The sequence below is a fragment of the Eptatretus burgeri genome, chromosome 13 (assembly GCF_056783735.1).
Source record: "Eptatretus burgeri isolate ZD-2024b chromosome 13, Ebu_testis_v1, whole genome shotgun sequence".
In the NCBI taxonomy this organism is placed as follows: domain Eukaryota; kingdom Metazoa; phylum Chordata; class Myxini; order Myxiniformes; family Myxinidae; genus Eptatretus; species Eptatretus burgeri.
The window spans coordinates 11506387-11528772 of record NC_140973.1 but is presented as its reverse complement, the minus strand read 5'-3'; the positions used below and the strand labels follow the sequence as shown (position 1 = coordinate 11528772).

The 22386-nt window shown below is 47.4% G+C and overlaps 2 protein-coding genes across 6 annotated transcripts in view; one reads left to right on the top strand and one right to left on the bottom strand.

Moving 5' to 3' along the window:
* The window catches only part of LOC147013847 (ELKS/Rab6-interacting/CAST family member 1-like), a 127439-nt gene that overhangs the window by 64108 nt on the left and 40945 nt on the right, over nt 1-22386 (top strand). For all 5 annotated transcript variants that reach the window (XM_085851131.1, XM_085851129.1, XM_085851130.1 and 2 more), the window contains exons 7-11: nt 2072-2146; nt 2616-2771; nt 8136-8303; nt 8482-8649; nt 8897-9034. In XM_085851131.1, coding sequence (XP_085707257.1) covers nt 2072-2146; nt 2616-2771; nt 8136-8303; nt 8482-8649; nt 8897-9034 — 705 coding nt within the window. The remainder of the gene's footprint in view (nt 1-2071; nt 2147-2615; nt 2772-8135; nt 8304-8481; nt 8650-8896; nt 9035-22386) is intronic.
* On the bottom strand, nt 16750-18291 carry LOC147013848 (uncharacterized). The gene is made up of 2 exons (XM_085851341.1): nt 17689-18291; nt 16750-17646 (listed from the first exon to the last, which is right to left on the bottom strand). Exons 1-2 carry the CDS (start codon nt 18289-18291, stop codon nt 17326-17328), a joined length of 924 nt encoding a protein of 307 aa, XP_085707467.1. The 3' UTR covers nt 16750-17325.

Below are 22386 nucleotides of genomic sequence, written 5' to 3'. Positions count from 1 at the left end.
AAAGATAACCGCTCTGATCTCCTCATTTGAAAACTATAGCATTTCCAAAAGCGATGTGTACAGTGATGCGTAGGTATGAAGATCAGGCATTCGATGATATGAGGTTGCAAAGTGAAAAAGATATGATAGACATACCAGGCCGAAACTGAGTCGTCCTTCATTTTATTGAATGCCATCCTCCTGTTTGATCTGTTGATGGAACGCCTTTCATCGATATGTTTGAAAATAAACTGAACACTTTTTTATTTTATTTTTTTAAAGCGTGGGGATAATCAGGGTCATTTGAGGAAAGTTTGAGGAGATTGCATTCGTTTTGAAGATTTTGTAATATTGGTGATCTTGTTAGCGACATGCAAGCGAGTTGAGATTTATTGGCTGCTCTTGGAGCAACCTTATTCTGGACATTTCCATCTGTCTGTCTGTCCGCGAAACTTTGGTCAAGCCTCGGGGCTAAACCACTCAACCGATTCCAATGAAACTTGGGAGGTAGGACCAATATTTCTGGGAATCGTGTGCTTTCAAATATGGGACCCCGGGTCCAAGCAACGGCCCTTTAAAGTGGTCAAAAAAAATCAAAAAATAAATAAATCGAAAAATCGAAGCTTAGAGTTCTGTGCGCAATCTATCTCGCTCCCTTCATGCCAATTTGCAGCCCTAACAAAAAATATTTGTTTGGAGGCGATAGGTTTTGGGCGAGTACGTGTCGAACATTTCAGAAACGGTGAATTGCGAATATCTCTAAGAGAAAGAGTCTGATTTTGATGAAACTTGGGTGAAATGTGTACAACGTGGCTGGCATGTACACAAAAATGAATGGTTGCTATGCACACCTCCGTTGCTTAGCAACAGCTAAAATACTTTATCGTACATCGTACACTTATTTTGTGGACTGTACAAAAAAAATCAATACCTCCGAAACTGGACCTCCGAGGGACCTGTTTTTTTTGTGCCCAAGGAGAATGTCTTACAGCATCATATAAAAAAATAATCTTTAGCGAATCGATAAATGGAATTACCAGGGCTGCCATTTGTTAGAGTCTCTTTGGAAACATGCCTGAAATTTCACAAGGCGGGTTTCTGGGCACAAACTAAGAGGGCTGTGATAATCATATTTATTGTGATAAATTGATTGATCGCATGTACATGAATATCGGCTAGTCGCGTCGGCCAGCTTTCCATCTAGAGCGAGCAGCCATGTCGCGTACCGGCTTGTTTTGCTTGTTTGTATGTTTTATTGCCATTGGAAATTAGAAGAGGTGGTGTTCATATTGCTGGCTCTCGCAAAGTTTAAGTATTGTTGTAAGAAGGACAGTTGTAAATTGGGTATTATTACCAAGTTGGCTTGGAAATAATGAAAAACACAGTTGTTAGCAAGGTGTGCTATTTTTGCTTCCACCTATGCTGACTCGATATTCACCGTCGTATAAATAGCTCTTTGTTTTGTGCAACCACAATATCGATGCATGTGGTGAGCATCTTTGATATTTGACCGTTTCAAGCAACCGCTTGTTAGTAGCAAACTGTGTTGGTTGTGTGGGGATGTTGCTTTGCTTTCCTGTGAAGTACCAGATGGGAAACGTCGTCGTATTGTTGGAGTAATTGAAGAGGGATTATTCACAGTTTGTGAGCTCCTCACAGCTTTCCTATGCATTGGAAGTTTGGATTTATTGCCGCAGCTATTGTTTCCAGTGTCCAAAGCATGAGCCTTCTCCACCTCCCCAGCCTTGTGGTCTGCAACTATCCACGAGTTTTCCTTCACCTCGACCCCACAGTAAAGGATGGGTCACAAGGCTTAAACTATGAGCTTGAGCTGCAACAGTTGCTAAGCAACAGGCATGTGGGGTGCTGTCTAGCTGGTGGGCAGAATGGGTAAATGAGGTAGGAGCCAAGCTTGCTCAGACACCAGAAGCTTCTGTTCCTATTGGATCTAAGGACTGTGTGCTGGATGTTTCATGGCGCCATTTATCACGAGCGTTTGGAGAACCAAGTGCCGGAGTGTATGTGTTGGTGGAGACGCGAGCCAGGTGTTGTGATGCAGCGGCATTTGTGTATGCGCCGTTTGTTACCGCAGGAGCTCCAGCGAAGAGCCGAGGCTGCGTCGGATACTGGCAAGAGCAAGGCCTTGCAGACGGTTGTTGAGATGAAGGTGAGCTGTCATCCGAAGACCCGGTTGCTTGTGCAACGCTTGGTTTGAAACGGCGCTCTGCTTTCAGAGAAATGGTTGTTTTTGCTGTCAGGAACTTTCTCATCGTTTCTATGCCTCAGCAGCCAATGTCTTTTGGCATTGTTTTCTGGTTGTCTGTCCAGCTGTCCATCTGTCCAACCGATGTTGTTGTTTTTTTTTTTTTTCTCGCTGATACATCATATCGAGTAAGGCTTGAAAGTGACTAATTTTTTGCATGCTGACTGTGAGGCAATTGAGATGTGCTTAGCGGAAGCAGCAGTGTGTGGGATCAAGCTCCAGGAGTCAAAGGTGTCATTGGAGCTATGTGATGAGCAGAAAAAAGCGAATCGATCAAATGCTCACTCCTAAGTTTTCAAAATGTGGATGGGTAAGTTGTTCGTAAATGTCTGTCTTTCCCTGACTGATGCAGCTGCGATGTTTTTGGATGCAGGATACCAAAATCACCTGTTTGGAGCAAAACTTGCGAGAGCTCGAGGATGAGATCCAGATGCTCAAAACGAATGGAGCGCTTAGTGTTGAAGAGAGAGAAGAGGAGATGAAGCAGATGGAGGTTTACAAGAGCCATTCAAAGTTTATGAAGAACAAGGCAGGTGGAATGTCCATGGTTTGTCTTCCTGGGTTGTTACCTGCCACCGATGGTGATCGGAGGTTGTTTTCACCCCTTTCTGTTTGTCTGTGTCTGTGAGCAGGATATCTCAAAAAGTTGTCGACCGATTCGGACAAAACTTGGTGGGCTGGTTGGGTGTTTGACAAGGATGAATTGATTGAATTTTGGTGAAACTCCGGATCTGGATACGAGATTTATTTTTTTTTTTTTTTGTAATTGTCAAGTGATTTTTCACCATTGAGAAATGGGGTCGAAAAAAAAACGATACGTATAGTACGATATCTCAAACGGTTATGGACAGATTCAGACAAAACTTGGTGGATGAGGTTGAATGGGTGACGAGAACGAGCTGATTCGATTTTGGTTCAGCTCCGGATGCAGATCCGGCCTCTCGGTAGCACACAAAACGTATACCGTTCAACCTGGCAGAGGTACGCGCTCTACCGAGTGCTGTTCTCGTTGTTTTCATGTGCCGATCTTTATCCTACCTGACTTCTTTGAAGTTCATGCTTGAATCTAGTGTGCATTGAAGTGTTGGTCAAGAATTGGGTTCCCAATGCTGCGGCTGCATGTATGTGCATGCACGTGCTGTGACGCCATGGTCAGGACGTCGGACCTGCTGTAAGCAGTGGTTATGGATTTTAGTTTTGTAATTTTCGAGAAAAATAAATATTCTCAGGATAATTGCCATGTCACCAGCAGATTGGTGGTATTTATTTTTTTTTAACCTAGATGGCTTACTATTGGCCTTCAGGGAAGGGGGAAATGTGCCTGTGTCATCTGGTCTGACCCGCAGGTGATGTTGCTCCACACTATGCGTTATGCAGATCTCCTTTAAATTAAGTCTTAAATTAAATTTTGGCCGATGGTCAACATTTTCTCGATGATGCATTGTGTAGTTTTGGTGTAGATTTTTATTTATTTATTTATTTATTTATTTCTAAAAATGGTGTCATCTTGAGACACGGTTATCATTCCAAGAACCTGCAAATAATTAATTTTTTAATACCTCTGCAGCCGTAGGCTGGAGTCATGTTTTGGGGTTGTCCGTTGTCAGTTTTCTGTGTTACCACAATAACTTGAGAGCCGCTGAAAAGATTTCAGTCGAACTTGACGCAGGCATGGACTGCAGCACAAAGATGAACTCGTTCGATTGTGGGATCAACAGCATCGAAGGTCGATCGATGGTCATACGACCTTTAAATTGTGAACAACTGAAGATATTTCAAGCAAAGTTGGTGCAAGTGTTGACTGTAATAGAAAGATGAACTGATTACATTTTGAGGTTCTACAGGTGAAATATCAAAGGTCATGTGCCCTTTGAGACTTATTTTGCAGACCATAACTCGAGTTCGAAACATCTATCTCTCTCTATCTCTATCTCTATCTCTATCTATCTATCTATCTCTATCTATCTCTATCTATCTCTATCTATCTCTATCTATCTCTATCTATCTCTATCTATCTCTATCTATCTCTATCTATCTCTATCTATCTCTATCTATCTCTATCTATCCATCTCTCTCTATCTATCCATCTCTCTATCTCTATCCATCTCTCTATCTCTATCCATCTCTCTATCTCTATCCATCTCTCTATCTCTATCTCTATCTCTATCTCTATCTATCCATCTCTATCTCTATCTATCCATCTCTCTCTATCTATCTATCCATCTCTATCTATCTATCCATCTATCCATCTCTATCTATCCATCTATCCATCTCTCTCTATCCATCCATCTATCTATCCATTCATCCATCCATCCATCCATCCATCCATCCATCCATCCATCCATCCATCCATCCATCCATCCATCTATCCATCCATCCATCTATCCATCCATCTATCCATCCATCCATCCCTCTCTGAGATCAAACGTAACAGTGGCCCATTGACCTCGAATGCGAGCGGAGGCATATCCCTCCATGTATTTGCATCAAGTTCCTTTTTCTAGTTCTGCCTCCATTCTGCGCACCCATTCCCCTTCACCCTTTCTGAGCCTCTTGCTTCTTCGTTAGCCATGTCCTTTTATATCTCTGAGTTGATGAGCAAGGTGGAAGCACAGAGCAAGTCGAGTTAATTTTTATGACTTTTCAAATTGCCACTGTGGCCTAATATAAATAATATGTCCTGACCTCCTGCACTCCCATCAGTTTTGCATTCTCAGAGAATACCATGGCTATCTGCACCGAGTGTTGCCATTATCCCTATCCCTTCATATGCAGCACATGGCTGCTGGGGGTGTGTCCGTGCCACTGATGATGTGTCCTCTGTAGTTTAGAGCAGGAATTTGGAATTTGTTCATGGTGCTGGCGATATCTCGCCTACTCTTTGTGAAGGACACCGTGGGAGCTTTAACGTCAGCCAACTAATGCCAGCAGCCGCAACACACACACACACACACACACACACACACACACACACACACACACACACACACACACACACACACACACACACACAGTATCACATCCATCCACACGACAGTAAACATTGATGAATCACCCTGCCTGCAAAACACCAGGATGGCAGTTTATAGCTGGGTCGAGATTCAAACCCAGGCTACACAGTTCATTGTCGAGTGTGCATATCCCGAAGCTATCTCTCCAGTCCATTGCCATTATTATGTCGGGGCACAGTTGCTGTTTAATTTTGGTGCAATCCACTGCAAGATTAGGATTATGCGATCCCAGTTATTTGGGTTTGTGGGTGCAGTGTAGGAGGAGGTTTTGTTATTTTGTACGCAGCCTATGGCTGCTGGTTGCATCGTTGCTGGGAGCGTGTTTTTTTCCAGTAAGATGGTACTCCTTTTTCCTAACCTCGGAAGGATGACCTGCTGAATTAATTCACCGGGTGTTATTTTATCGGCATGACGGGGGCTCAAACTCAAGACCTTAAGATCTCTAGGCAGCCACCGTAACCATGAAGCCAATACCAGGCTGGGTGGGGGGAGGTGGCAGGCAGTGTAAGGTCAAATGAATGAAATATACAGATCAAGATAGAAAGGGTTAAGGTTTGAACATTCTTCTTTTTGGGGGTGGGGGTTCCTTTGTGGTCCATGTGGCACTATATCACACAGCAATATCTCACCTTTCAGACGATGTGTAAAAAAAAATAATAATAAAACACCTGTGAAATTATTTTGCACAAATGGATTTGGAGAGTTGTGTGGTGTCTCTTGGGACGGTGTTCTTGCACTTTGACCCCTCCGTATGTTTCTCAAAGGTTTCTGCCTTTGGGAAGGTTTCATGCCAAAAGCTCGTCCGGCAGTCAATTTTTGTATCAACGTGCTGTCGTCTTCTCACAAAGACAATGCAATTCCATTCAACGTCGACGAATCAAATTTTGTCATTCATTGCACGAATGCCGAGTTCACGCACCATTCTGTGAATTTAAATTGGACTTACCTGCTGAATTAATTGGCATTTGTATGTCATCTCAATTTGCACAAATCTGATATTTTTCCAAGTCTGCACGTGCTCTTGCAATTTTTCTCGATGTTACTGTTGTTACTTCCGCCAACAAAGGTGGACGGAAGTTACCTTTTCACCCCTGTGTGTCTATTGGGTCGCCGAAATAGGTGACCCTTATTGTCAGTAATTCTGTCTTTTTGTTTGGATGTTTGTTCGTTTGTCATCAGCATAATTGGTATTAAACGTGGGCCGATTTTGACCAAACTCGGTTGGTAGGTACATCTTATGACCTCGTGCTTTGGAAATTGTGATGGTTGCTAGGGACGCTTTGGTTCCCTAGCAACAACCGAAAAACCTTCAAAATCGGTACCGTTCACTCGAAATCAATTCCGAAAGCCATTCTCCCACGTAGGGTTATGAAATTTGGCACGAATGATCTACAGGTGATGCTCTATCAAATATATTCCGGTTTTTGTGATATATGGAATAGTTTGCCCGCAGCGCCCCCGACAATTAGGGTATGCGCGAAAATTGGCAAATTGAAGGCCCCCTAGCAACCAGGTGAGTGCATCGATACGAATGAAACTTTGCAGGTTCATGGTACTCAATGAGTACTACAACTTTGCCTCAGGACATATTGACCGATTTCGCTTAGGTCAGGGGTCAAAGGTCAATTAGTGCAAAAATCGATAATATGCAAGAGCTGGAGGTGCCTTCGCGCCAAATGCTACTCCTCCTAGGGTTATGGTCGGATGGTCATGAAAATTCACACTAATCGTCTGGAATACATTGTGCACAAACGATCGAGACAGATTTTCGATTTAGATCTTTGTTCACCAACAGCACCCCCTCGAACTTTGGGGATTTCCGATTTCAAACCGCATTTTCGGTACTTTTCCTTCAAATGGATACCGAGTAGTTATCAGGAGATGGAACTGGATGAGATTTTATCTGCATAATCTTGAGGTGATTCCCTATCCGCTATATGACATCCATTTTGCTCTATATCTTAAAGTTTCCATGCTCGGCGACCCATCGCCGCCTGCCGGCTTGTCTGTCTGTCATTCAGCAGGATATCTGTCATTCAGCGAAAAGTTAGGGATGGATTCGGAAGAAATTTGGTGGACAGGTAGGGTATGTGACGAGGACAAATTGATTCGATTTTGGTCAAGATACGGATCCAGTTACAATTTTTTTTTTTTGTTGTTGTTGTTTTTTAAAAAAAAATTTAAAGTGATTCTTCACCATTGAGAGATGGAGCCAAAATGATACATAGCATGATGTCTCAAAAAGTTGTGGACGGATTCGGATGAAATTTTGGTGAATGAGTTGCATAGGTGATAAGAACAAGCTGATTCGATTCTGGTTCAGGTCAGGATGCAGATTCGGCCTTTCAGTGGGATACAAAATCTAAACTGTTCAGCCTGGTGGGGTTATGCACTCCACCGAGTGCCGTTCTAGTTTTGCAAAAGCAGTTTTGAGGATCGAGTTTTTTTGTTTGTTTGTTCGTTTTCCAGGTTTTTCACAATGTCTGGCAGGCCTTGCGGGCCTCTCTTATTTGAGTTTTCTCATTCTCCATTTGGTATGCGGATGGAACTTTTTCTTGCCCTTTCACAAATCATGCAAAGCGATCTTGTAAAGCGCATCCTGAAAACGCTGCAGATAACCAGTTTTTTTGTTGTTTTTTTTTTTAAATAAAATCTTTAATAGATTCCCAAATGCAAGGACACCTTAAGCTTGGACACTATTGACTTTGACGATGACGCAAGACTTCTTCTGGGAATTTTGTGGATCTGTTTGGCCATTGGTGGTGGTCCTTCTTTTTTGTTTTTTTGTGATTGGCCAATGACATCTTCCCCCCCCCCCCCCAACTTTTACTGTGCATGTCATCCAGCCTTCCCATCACAACTTTTCTGTATCCTCACTGTAGGTTGACCAAGTAAAGCAAGAGCTCTCACGCAAAGAGTCAGAACTTCTGGCTCTGCAGACGAAGCTTGACGCGCTGACTAATCAGAATTCGGATTGCAAACAGCACATTGAGGTTCTGAAGGAATCGCTTACGGCAAAGGAGCAGCGTGCAATTATCCTGCAGACCGAGGTGCAGTATTTGAGTGTCCTGCTGCCTACGTCTATGGGCTCTTGTGAAGTAAAATGGATGATGTGCAACTTGTGAGGTTCAACACTACCGGCAAGCAGAGAAGGAAAGTAGAAGTGCTTCGGTTGGTGGTGTTGGACCTTTTTAGATTAAAAAAAAAAGTGTACCACGTTGTTGGCAGGTTGATGCACTGCGGCAAAGGCTTGAGGAGAAGGAAGCTTTGCTGAACAAGAAGAGCAAGCAGCTGCAAGACCTGGCTGAAGAGAAAGGCACTTTGGGCAGTGAGATCGGTGACCTCAAGGATATGCTCGATGTCAAAGAGCGCAAAATTAGCATACTACAGAAGAAGGTTGGTGTTGCAAGATTTTCACTATATGAACCTTTTAAAATCTTTTCTTTGTCCTCATAAGCATTATGCATTGTATGCACTGGATGTCGTACCATAAGTACCTCGTGAAAGCTTTTGCTTTGTGTTGTTTGACTTTAACGAGTGTTTTGTGTTTTTTTTTTTTTCTTGTTGTTGTTGTTGTTGTTGAACGACTTTTGAATGCAACTTCTCAGCTGATCTGTTGATTTTTTTTTTTTTCCCCTGGCAGATTGAAAACCTTCAAGAGCAGGTGAAGGATAAGGAGAAACAGGTGGGCAGCTTAAAAGACCGCATCAAGTCCCTGCAAGCTGACTCGAGTAACACAGACACCGCCCTGGCCACTCTTGAAGAAGCCTTGACCGAGAAGGTTTGGTTCAATTTGCTTTGTCTCCATGCACTTCCTCAACCTGCTTTGGACCTGACTCGGCCTGCATGCCCCCCCCCCTCCTTTTCCACCAAAACCACTTACTTGGGTCTAATAGGATGGCTCAGACTTAATGTATCCAACATTGTGCTGCATAGTCTACTGTATAAACAACTGTGGTGCTTCACAGGAAGGACGTTGCATCAATAGGCTCATTTATACCATACATTTGAGGCCACTTGAGACCAGGCAGGGGCACATGAAGGTTTGTTTGCAACCAAACTGATCAGTCATGTCGGGCTCGGTTATCCGCCCATGACCAATCGGATTGGTTGTGAACACAACCTCACACATCCCTGCCTCGTACCAAGTGGCCTCAGTCTTGGTATGAAGGAGGCTAATGAGAACACCATTATTTGCAGGTGACATTAAGCTGACTGTCCTGTTTGCAAGCATTAGCTTGTGAATGTTAAAGACGCCATGGCACCTTTTGAACTTTCCTGATTGAGGATTTGATTTGATTGATTGCGCACTTGAAGCAGCATGCTGTGATGGACTCGAGAGCCATCCAGGGCAAATTGCAAGGCATTGAAACGACCACAACTGTGGGCTCCCCTGATGTCCTCAGGCGTCATATGGCAAGAGCAAAGCAAACATTTGTTTGTATTTTAATTTGTGTGAAAGAATGTTGGTGAAAGCTAACGGGCAAATGTCACGCTTGCGTCTCGTCAATCCTTGGTCGTCACTCACGAGGTGTGCCTTCGGCATATTTATTAAAATCATGGCCTCACAAAGCTCACAGAGACTTCATGATTTCCAAATAATCCTTGAGAAGCATCATTTCATCGAGTCTGCATCAACTTGAGGATGTGTTTGCATTTGTGATTTCTCTAAATGTGTTATTATTATTATTATTATTATTATTATTATTATCATCATTATCACTGGCAGAGTTCCTGCCCTATGGGTGATCTTTGTCCAAATGTGCAGCACGTTATTCTGACTCATCCCTTTACGTGCGTGGTGTATAGGCAACAAACTGCTGCTTCAGTCGCTCCCAAAAATAAAAAAATAACACTGGTTATGTACACAGAGCAAAAATATTTCTCCTTGTGTGCATGTATTATACATTATCGTTGTTTTGCTGAGATAATTATTCAATTGCACTGGCCCATAAGCTAACAGCAAAGGCCTGAAACCTAAGACCTCAGGCTGATGCACACCGTCGCCTTCGCAAGGCCCATGACGCCTTTTGACTCCAACCATTCGATATTTGATGATCCTTTCAACAATCGCTTAAGTTGTTTTGCACTGAATGGAAAACTCGTCGGGAGGTCACGGCGGTTATGAATATGATCCATCCAAAGATGTCTTAGGCTTACCAAAATAACAGACATATGATCTTCACTTTTTCTTCAGGTTGCAATTGTGGGTGCCATGAGGTCAGATGTCCAACAATTGGTGAAGAGCAAGCATGCATACATACATACATACATACATACATACATACATACATACATACATACATATATACGTACTTTTGCTCCATTATATTGTTACGCGTCGACCTTCAGGCACCACAGCGAGTGCACCAGTAACCCTGAGTGTCACAGCAGAAAATAAATAAGGACCTTGGTGTGCCCTTCGTGCTGCTTTAAGGGTGGAACCAACAAACGACAGGAGACAGAAGGGTAACGTTGTAAGAAATATTTATTAATCCCTAATGTCTACCTTAAGCACAATACTTCCGGTTCCGGTTTTGAGCGGCAAGAGGTCTCCTTCGGGGCTCCCTGCTGACATTCTCAAAGTTAAGTTCCGGTTGTTATTTGTCCCGTTTTAACTGTTTAATTTTCTCACCTACATGTTAATGTGTGTTCCTAGTTCGGTTTTGTTTCAAAAATCGTGCTATTTTGTGAGTATTTATGTCGACGTTCTCACCTGGTGTTTGAGGCCTAGTCCTAGGCTTGAGGCCTACCGGTTCCACTTGGTGTTCGATCGTTTTTTTTTTTTGTTTGTTTGTTTTTTCTCCCCATTACCTTCAATTTCTATCCTCCCCATTACCTTCAATTTTCATCCTCCCCACTTTCCAAACATCCCCCATTCTCCCAACTAATCTCTTTCTTATCTCAAAAAAAAAAAAAAAACCCAACAACAACAACAACAACCTTCTCCCGATTCTGCTACTTCTTCTTCCTCTTAACTTCCTCCTCGTCTTCCTCGATTTTTTTTTTTTTTTTTTTTTTTACACTTCCATGACCTAATCTGTTGAACTCTCTCATACATTAATATTAACAACAAAAACGATCTTATAATGCTTCATCTTCCTCTCTCACACATGTGGTACTCTTTACTGTTTCACAATGCACTACTCTTCTGCTATTTTAACAGACTGCTCTCATTTCGACCTCTCCTTCATTCCTTGCCTAAAAAATCCAACTATTACAGCGCTTCTTCTCTCCATGCTCTGAATTCGCCTTCATTGCATCCATCAAGAATTGTGTTAAATCGCATCTCTGACCTAAAACTTTTAAAAACCACAGTTTGCCATGGATGCTCGCTTTCCATCAACCATTCTTTTTTTCCAACTTCAGTGCCAACTCACCCCCTCACCCCTCACTCTCACTCTCAAAGCAACCATCCCACTCTTCTCCCTCCAAGCCTCCCTCTCACCTCTTTCAAAAATTCCCCCTCACCTTTCTCCCACCTTTCATCCCCCTCACTCTTCCTTCTCTAAGTTGCCCCCCTCTCATCCACCAACCTGCCTCCCTCCACTGCCCTCTCACCTCCATCTCTTCACTCCACCTTATCAAATCCTCAACTGCCATCTTCCTTGTCTCTTGTCCCCCCTCTCTCACAGCACCACAGAGCCTTTTCTCCTCCTCATTCGGCCCCCTCCCCTCGCTATTCTGCAATACCCCACACTCCTTCAGCAACCCTCCTTACCTCCCCCCCTCGTCCCTCGTCCGACCCTCCCCCGCCCCTCCACCTCCTGCACCAAAAGCCTCCTCCCCTACCTCTTCATTAAAAGTGTGGACCTCAAATATCCGGGGCCTTCGCTCAAACCTTTCAGATCTTTCCATGCAGGTTGCCACTGACAAACCAGACATTATCTGCCTAACAGAAACTTTCCTCTCCCAAGACGTGTCTGACTCCCAAGTATCTCTCCCTGGTTACTCCCTCTTACGGTATGACAGACCTGAGCCTCGTCCTGGTGGAGGTGTTGCTCTCTTCATCAAAGACTCTATTCCTCACTCTCCCTGCACTGCTCTCACTCCCCCACACCCAGGAATACCTCTGGCTTCGGCTTCCCCTCCACTCCCACCTCATGTTTATATGTGTACTGTACCGTCCACCGAACAGTGATGACTCCATCTACACCTCACTCTCCGAAAACATGGACCATCTTCTATCTTCTCATCCAAACTCTCTCTTCCTCTTATGTGGCGACTTCAATTGTCATCACGCCAGTTGGCTAGGTGTGGGTACCTCTCTCACCTGCCATGGGACATCAGCAAAAGCTTTCTGTGACTCATTGGGACTGACTCAATCGGTCAACTTCCCGACCCGGATCTCAACCAATGGTACTCCATCTCTTCTGGATCTGATTTTGACAAATTTCCCTGACAATATCTGCTGCTCTTCCTTCGCTCCAATTGGTTCTTCTGACCACGTCCTTGTTAAAGTGGACATCTCTCTGGCTGTTATCAGAGAACCACCTCACCGCCGTCGAGTCTGGCATTTCACTCAAGCCGACTGGCAGGGTCTCCGAGCAGCCATCAAACTTACAGACTGGTCTCCTATCACTACTTTCTCAAACATCAACTCATCCTGGGAATTCTTTCAAAGAAACTTGCTCTCCCTCATGCACAGATTTATCCCCTCTCGTGTTCAGTTGTCTTACCCTTCCTCCCGCCCTTGGTTTACTGAAGCTTGTGGCGAGGCAGTTGTCCTGAAACAACTTGCCTTTGCCTCATGGAAAGCAAACCCAACTGAGGGCAATCTCAGTTCTTTCCACAAAGCTCGGAACAAGTGTGTAGCTACCCTCAGGAGAGCCAGAAAACGACATCTTTCTCATCTCAAGTCTGAACTCTCAAACCTCTCTCCCTCCTCAAAATCCTGGTGGCGTTTAATCAAATCTGTTTCTGGTGTATGTTCCCCCTCCATCCCCTCCCTTACCTCAAATGGCCGCACTGCTGATTCCACACGTGATAAAGCTGAATGTCTAAACTCGGTGTTTGCAGCTAAATCTTGTGTCCTAAACCCATCACTATCTCTACCCACTTTACCCAGTCGCACCCAACTTTCCCTGGACTCTGTATCCTTTTCTCCTGACAAGGTGGAGAGCTTGCTTTCAAACCTCGAGCCAGATTCTGCCACCGGTCCAGACGGCATCAGCCCACGTGTCCTCAAAGCCTGCTCTTCTGCTCTTGCTCACCCTCTCTCTGTTCTATTCACCCTCTCATTTTCCCAAGGTCATCTGCCATCTGCTTGGAAATCTGCTAACATCACTGCCCTGCATAAAAAAGGTGCAAAAACAGATCCCTGTAACTATAGACCAATCAGCCTTCTCCCAATCATCAGCAAGGTTATGGAATCCATCATCGCTTCAGACATGAAATCCTTCCTCTTCTCCAATGGCTTGATTTCCAATCATCAATTTGGTTTCAGACCAGGTCACTCTACCCTAGATATGCTGCTACTGCTCTCCCATCAATGGATGGAGGTCCTCAATGCCAGACAGGAAATCCGAGCCGTATCCCTGGACATATCACGTGCTTTTGACACAGTCTGGCACCCTGCCCTACTCACCAAACTCTCTGCCCATGGTATTCAAGGCCATCTCCACTCATGGCTCGCAGACTTCCTCTCCTGTCGCAGTCAACGTGTGGCCCTAAATGGAGTTCTTTCATCCCCTCTTCCTGTGCAGGCTGGAGTTCCTCAAGGTAGCGTTCTGGGCCCTGTTCTTTTTCTGGTTTTCATCAATGATCTCTCGGACTCTCTGGAAAATCCTCTATTTCTCTTTGCCGATGACTCAACCCTCTGCCGTACCATCTGTCATCCCTCAGCCCGGCAAGCAGCAGCTTCTTCACTCACTGCAGATCTGGATAAAATCACAAACTGGTCCAACACGTGGAACATGTCTTTCAATCCAGACAAATCTCACACTCTCACTATGTCTCTTCGAAAGGACCGTTTACAAAACCCCCCATCCACTTTCTCAACAATCCTCTGGAAGAAGTCTTTTCTTTCAAGCTTCTGGGTCTCACTATCTGCCATGACCTTTCCTGGGAAAGTCACATTTCCAACCTTGCCTCAAAAGCCAGTCGCCGACTGGGAATCCTCCGTCGTGCAAAGTCCTTCCTCGGCCCTCTTGAGCTCCTGACCACTTACAAAGCTTTTGTCCGTAGCCTGATGGAGTACTGCTCTCCCCTCTGGGCTGGTGCTCCTGCCTCCCACCTTTCTCGACTTCACGCTGTCGAAACCAGGGCTTTTAAGATCATTGGCATCTCCCGCAATGAAGCTGAGTCTTTGGGCCTCTCACTCAATCACCGCAGGTTGGTCGGTGGTCTTTCTGTCTTCTACCGACTCCTCTCCCGCCTTGTGCCCCTGCTCTCTCTGCGATTTGTCCCCACCACATTTCCACAGGGCGCTCAAGGTCCGCCAACAACCCCCTTCTGGTAAAACTACCAAAATCACGAATCACTGCTCATCTTCACTCTTTCATTCCTCTTTTTTCCCGCCTTTGGAATAAACTTCCTCACTCTATTCTTTCCCATTCTTCCCTTCAGGCTTTCAAAACAGCTGTTCACCACCACCTCTTATCTTCCCCCATCCAAATCCTCGATCTTTTCTACCCCCGATAATCCACCCAAGCCCACTTCCTTCAATTCTCCTGCTTTCCTTCCTGAAAGTCCCTTTAATGTCCATCTTCCCCTCGCCATGTTCCCCGTCCCATCCCCATCCCTCTCCCTTCCACAGTTCACCTGTGTCTGTTCCCCAATGTTTTGTCCCTTCCACTCCCGCCCCTCTTGTCTCATGCCTCCTTGCTGTGAGTTGTGTGTTAGCTCTCATACGAGCCTCGACCAAGGTATACAAAAAAAAAAAAATAATAATAATAATAATAATAATAATAATAATAATACGAATTAAATGTAATGATTAATTACTTTCCTAAGACTCCCCAAATTAAACCAGCATGAACATTACATATAGCGACGTGGCAACTTGGCTTACTCAAGCAGTTCACACATTAAACCCCCGTGGGTTATAAATGGGTGAAAGGTCAGGGGTGAGCTCTGTTGAAAGGATCAAAGTCCAGAGGGTGCGCACTGTAATGTACTGAATGGAAGATGCTTAGCAGGCAGACACAATGCGGAGGAACAGTCGAGCCGGGCTGTGGTGCACAAGCATGAGCGCGAGCGTACTCTGCCCGTGGCTCTCCTTTATTGCGTATTAGCACACTCACGAGCCGGACGACTCCAGCATTACTACAACGCCTCAGGCGGCGTGCACACCTTATATCCCTTGCCGACCCGATGACCACACCGACCCCTCCTCCCATCATCATGCCCATCGTGCATCATCATCATGCCCCGCCCTGCATGCCCGCAGGCTACACCACACTCCTCCCTCCTAAAACTATGATTATTGAATGATCACCATCATAATAAGCATAAACAACACGAAGGACTTCGGTATAATAATCATGAAAATAAAATGAAAACAGCGAAGTATAACAGCACACCACATCATATAATGCGTGAAGCGAGTTAATGGAGCTGCCACGGCCAGATTCCGAAGACACAGCACCTCCCAAACTCTGGCCGCGTTACCGATATGAAGCAGCAAGGCGAAAAGCACAGCAGCCCTACACAGCGGAACCGCCCCCAGGCGGCTCATGCTGACATGGCCCTCGCCGAGGCCGTGGCGATCTCTCGCGCCAACCTCCCCCGGCACCATCAAACGCCTCCGGCCCACTCCCCCCAGGCAGACCCGACGTCGATAAACATTCCGAGGCCGGAAGCCCGCTGTCTGGAAGCCGTGGCGCCAGCCTTGATCGACCTTGGCCGGGGGCACTGAACAGCGCCGCTGGCTGTACGCACTTAATGCTCCAAAACAACCCACGCACCACAATCAGTTGAGATGCCAACGCCCGTCTAAACGGCCTTGAGCGAACACAGAGAGCTGCGCTCTCAACCAGAGGTGGGGGTAACGCCGACCAGCGCCCCAGTCTTGGTTCCGAGTCAATCTCCGAGACCCACACGGCAGCTAGACGGTAGCAACTCCATTTAAACCACACTTCAATCATAGGCTCGTTATAAATCACTACGAACATCCTTCGAAGCATTGCAAACTCATTTTTCCGTACAGCGCGCTCTTGATAAAATCCCAGCACATGACAAAGCAACACCCCGCGGCCCGGGACAATGGAAGGCCAACCCAACCTTTTTATTCGCCACCATCGCTCCCAAAGCCCCCACATCACATTTATCACAATACCACTCCCATTGATTGAGCTCCGCCAAATCCACTCTCACACGGGAACTGCTGGCATTAATTTCAACAACGTTAAACTGCATCACTAGAGCAAGGAAAAACACATATGCCATGAACAACAACCCACAACCCACATCACGAGTCCGCTTCTTGGTTGTCGACTCGATGTTGTGACTCGCGACTCCCTTTAACGCCACGGGCTCACCGCAACCTGCCGCAGCTGCCCGAACAACACCGGCGCGCATTGCCTCACGAACGCTGCCGAAACGCGGGAACTCATCGCGAGAGCTGATACGGCTCTCACCGCTCCCGAACCGCACATCACCGCCGCAGGCAGCAACGAACGGTCGCTCCCGTTGCATCGACGCGGCCCCCGCCGCCAGAGCCTCGCCCTCGGTACTCGACGAAGGCCTCGAAGAGAGCACTGGCACATCTTGGGGTACGAACCGGAGATCCAGTCCGAGGTGCGCCAGCCAGTCCCGACCCAAAAGGGCGGGCCCCTCCCCTCGTACAACGAACACCGAGAGCCGGGCGCGTCGACCTCGGTAGCGCACTGAGACGTCGGCCCTCGCAAGCGGTGCAATCGCTTCACCGGTGTACCTGTACAGCGATAAGGCCGTCTTGACCAGGCGAATACCGCGAAGACCACGAGTCGCCTGCTCACCCATGACCGACACTGCAGCCCCGGTATCCACGCAAAACACGGTCAGTTCGCCATTCACTTCGACCTCCACCGTGAAAGGCGTCGCCATCTCCGAACCAACGGAAAACAGACTCAACCATGGTTGCATCTCCTGCTACGGCTCGCCGGCATCGTCATGCCCCGGTTGCAGGCCGATCTCCAGGTCACTGGGGTCCTCCCGCACCTCGTCATCCAAGACCCCAACGGAGGCCCCCGCCATCCGACACACACGCTTCAAATGTCCCACCTTGTGACAATGCAAACACACGGTGTTCTTATACGGGCACATTTGTCCCAGGTGCGGACCCCCACACCCCCAGCACCCCCGGAAAGCCCCTTCGCTCCCGGTGCGACTGTGCTGCGGTGCCCCTTCGCTCCCGGTGCGACCGTGCTGCGGTGCGCGCCCTCGTCCCGCACCGCCAGGCGCGCGTGCGACCTGCAGCACTTGAGCCATCGCGCGGACTCTGGGCTGCACGACCTGCGGCACTTGTGCGGTCACCGCGTGGACCTCGGGATTAGCCGACATGCCCCAGCTGGAGCTACTCATTACGTCCTGGCCAGCAATGGTGCGGACATCCGTGAGTGTCTGCTCGACAGACGAAGCAGTCGCGACCGCCGAGTCGAATGTGATGTCGGTCAACCGCAGGATGGCTGCTACCATCTTTGCGTCTCGCAGACCAGAAATAAAACGATCTCTGAGCCGTGCCGGACGCTCCTCTGTTGTGAATTTGCACGGCACAGCCGAATGCTTCACCCGTGCTACGAAGTCTGCAACGCGCTCCTCGCCACCCTTAGCGAGGTGATCGAACTGGAACCGCGCGAGATGTAACGACTTCTCTGGCGCCAAGTGGGTCTTCATTTTCGCCACGATGTCCTGAAACGATAGCCCCTCATCACTGGGTCTATTTGGAGCCACCAAATCACTCAGCAGCCGGTAGTGCTCCGTTGATAGCGAGGCGAGCAAGATCGCCTTGCGTTTCTCTTCATCCTCTACATCATTCGCGCGAAAGTAGCAACCTAACTGTTCAGAAAACAACTCGAACTCATCTCGCCCGAACACGGGTATGCGTCCGTGCGCCATGTCCCGACCTTCTGCCATGCTCGTGCTGGCGAGACCCTTGGCTCCGTAGCTTGGAACCGCACGGGTTACTTGCCGCCCTGCACACGCCGATCCGAAGATCCTCGTCAGCCAACTGTAATGTACTGAATGGAAGATGCTTAGCAGGCAGACACGATGCGGAGGAACAGTCGAGCCGGGCTGTGGTGCACAAGCACGAGCGCGAGCGTACTCTGCCCGTGGCTCTCCTTTATTGCGTATTAGCACACTCACGAGCCGGACGACTCCAGCATTACTACAACACCTCAGGCGGCGCGCACACCTTATATCCCTTGCCGACCCGATGACCACACCGACCCCTCCTCCCATCATCATGCCCATCATGCATCATCATCATGCCCCGCCCTGCATGCCCGCAGGCTACACCACACGCACAACTGGTGAAGCCGACGTGGGCAGTCACATTTCATAAGTCCTCAGTAGATGAATTCCCGAATAGTTAAAGCATCGAGAAGAACTCGAGTTGGCCATTAATTCTACGTGGGCTGGGGGGAGGGGTGGGGGGATGCCTCCCCTCGTTAATTTTCACGATGATTTTCAAACCGCGGCCAAAATAGCAGAGCCCAGAAAGGGTTAAAGCTGCATCACATAATGAAGATGAGAACTCCAAGCTGAAAAAGATAATGTGGTTTAAGGACAGGAGAGGTTAGGACCAGTCAACATGCCGAGTGCCTTCCCACAGTGGCATCTAAATCACCCAAAATGGAGCCAACTAGGGTATTCAATGAGCAGTGTTTTATTGCCCCTGAGATGACCACTGCGGTGCAATGTCCGACATGCAGGGCCAACGAATAGTTGAGGAAGTTCAGTGGAAAAAGAGTACCTCGCAGGGTATATGTATGAAGATAAGCTGAATCTCTTCAATGGACCAGCGCACAGTGGGTTAAAGATGAGCCACAGTGGCAAAGAGCCAATAGGTCATTAAACCTTAACAGGAGGTTGGCATACAGAACATTCCCTGATCCCTCCTTCACTGTGGATGTCAGTATTAAAATATATTGTTACGGGTTCGGGGAAGGGCACAGCTCACGAGGTGGTGACTCGGACCCGCTTCTCAACCTCCGACCCTGAATCCGCCAAGCCATGGATAACTCTGTGACCCAACGAACCACGGACGCCGTCTGAGGCAACTAAATCTGGTAGGGTCCCCCTATCAGGTCAGGCCACATTAGATCTGTTACTTGCTACAGGTACAATGCAGACCTGTATTGACTGGTTCCATGGTTGGGTTGTTGACGAGTAAACCACCTCCCCCCACCAGGTGAGGAGGATGTATGGATATGGGCACCCAGCAGGACTAAAAACAAAACCTGTCAAAGGGTGGAGGAGCTCCTTGTGAGCCAACAGCCATCCATATCTAGTGCCCAACTGTGTCAGCAGACGTCGTCCTGCAGTTGGGTTACTTGTGTTTTTAAGGAGGTTACTGGCAGGATTTGCACTCCAGCCACCGTAAAACCCTTCACTCTGCAAAACACAAAAAAAAACACAAAGAAAACTCACAACCCATTCTGTGAGAGTACCTCCTGTGCAGTTGCCCTTCGCAAGGCAGCTCACCGGATGATGGAGTTGGGGCAAAGCCTTTGAGATCCCCATTCCTTGAAGGTCAGATGAAAAGCATGGGGGTAAACTTCTGAGATCAGATTGCGGTAGTGTGTGGCGGAGTGGTGCTGAGTTGTCATCCACCAGATGGCGGTCATCTTTGGTTAACCTGAGGCGGTCCTTTCGGATGGGTGCCTGGAATGTCCTATCCCGAAGAGAGGATGATCACCTGTCTCTGTTATCATTTGAGCTCAAGCGTTTGAACATCGGTATTGCAACAATCTCTGATATTCGGAGACCAGATTGCGGCAAGATCGTGGCGCGTCGTTACACCGACAATTGGTCTGGTCGCTCTGATGGTTACCATGTCAAAGGAGTTGCTGTAGTTGTGTCCTTTGAGCTGACTCCAATGATAATTGAGGTAACACCGGTCAACGAGCGTATTGTGAAACTAAGGATTCGTCAATCCTTGGGTGTCATTTCCCTGGTCTCTGGATATGCTCTGACTGAGGCGAGTGGTCTCACCGTGAAGGAAGCATTCTATGCCGCACTCAAGTCTGTGGTTGATCAGTGCCCCAGGCGAGATACACTTCTAGTCTTCGGGGATTTCAATGTATCGACTGGAACTGATAGGGATGGATATGAGACATGTGTTGGTCCACACGGGTCTGGAACTGTGAACCGGAATTCCACTAAGTTCCTTGACTTTGCAAGAAGCCGTGGACTGAGAGAGGTTGGTTCATAGTTTCAGTGCACACAGGCTCTTTGCTGGACTTGGAATTCTAACGCTGGTGTTGTGATAAAGGAGATTGACCATGTGCCCCTTGATGGTCGCTGGAGGATGATCCAGAACTGCAGGCTCCACCAGAGTGCTCAGTTCCTCAATACCAACTACAGGCTTGTTGGAGGCAACTCTGAAGTTGCAGCTTAAATCCGGGAGAATCGTACCATCCCAGCCGAGGCTGGATGTTGGTAAGCTCAAGGATGAGAGGGTAGCTGAGGAGTTTGCGAGCAGGCTGAGTGGGGATTTGGGGGTCTGGATGCTTTGGGAAATCCTGGAGTTGTGAAGTACCTTTAAGACTACCATCCTTGATGTTGCCGGTGGATGTTTTAGAACTCACCGAAGGGCGAAGAATAAACATGTCTCTCAAGGGACACTGGATACCATTGACCAGAGTTGCAGGGCCAGGCTTAATTGCAGAGCTGAGCTCTTCAGGGTGTTGAAGTGTAAAACTGTATGTGTGCTGAGGGTGGACAAGGAGACCGGTGTGTGAGGGATTTGCAAGGGGATAGAGCATCACCTGTGATCAAGTGATTCTCGTCCTGCTTACAGGGGAATTCATGCATTGCGGTCCTCCAAGCCCATCCCTCGGTGTAATGCATTTAGAGCGGAGGGTGGTGGGCTCTTGACAGAGCCGAAGTGAAGTCCTGCTGGCGGACCACATTGCACCGCAGTGGTCATCTCAGGGGCAATAAAACACTGCTCATTGAATCCCCTAGTTGGCTCCATTTTGGGTGATTTACATGTCACTGTGGGAAGGCACTCGGCATATTGACCGCTGGCGGGTTACTTTGAACAGCTGCAACAGGCTGACCCACCAGATGTTGAGTTGGATATCAGTTGTTACTATACCTATTGCTGACCCTCCAATCAACTGTGATCCACCTTTGTTTGTGGAAACGCAGGCTGCAGTGAACCGGTTGTAATGGGGTAAAGCTCCAGGGATCTGTGGCATCCATGCTGAACTTCTCAACGCTGGTGGAAATGCTGTACTTGTGTCATTGCATGCAGTTCTGTGCTCTGCCTGGAACACAGGCATCATCCCAACTAACTGGAAGAGGGGCCTTGTCCCTCTCTGGAAAAAGAAGAGCGATCACCAGGGCTCCAACAACTATCCCAACTAACTGGAAGAGTGCCTTGTTGTCCCTCTCTGGAAAAGAAGAGCGATCACCAGGGCTCCAACAACTACCGAGGGGTGACTCTGCTCTCAGTGCTGGGTAAGGTCTTCCTTCAAATAATTATTGGTGGGGTTTGCCACGATCTGCTTGAGCACCAGTGCCCAGAACAGTCAGGCTTCATACCAAACAAGTCAACGATTGACCGTATCCTTCCACTTCGGGTCCTCAACGAACACAGACGAGAGTTTCGGCAGGGGCTGCTTGCAGCTTATGTAGATCTCTGTGAAGCATTTGATTCAGTTAATGCCCTCTGGAGGATTTGTGGTCTTTATGTGGTGCCACCCAAACTGATCAATCTGATGTCTTAGCTTTTCCTTTGGTACTGAGAGTGCTGTGAGATGTGGTGGTACCATCTCTGACTTATTTCCAGTTGTTACTGGAGTTCATCAGGGGTGTGTACTGGCCCCCACACTTTTCAGCACTTGTATGGACTAGATTCTGGGGAGGATGTCGGAAAGATCAAGCTGCGGTGCTTCTTTTGGAAATGTCAAGATCTCTGTCCCTGAATTCACAGACGATGCAGTCATCTTTGCGGAGACTGGATATCCTTTTTGGGGCCCT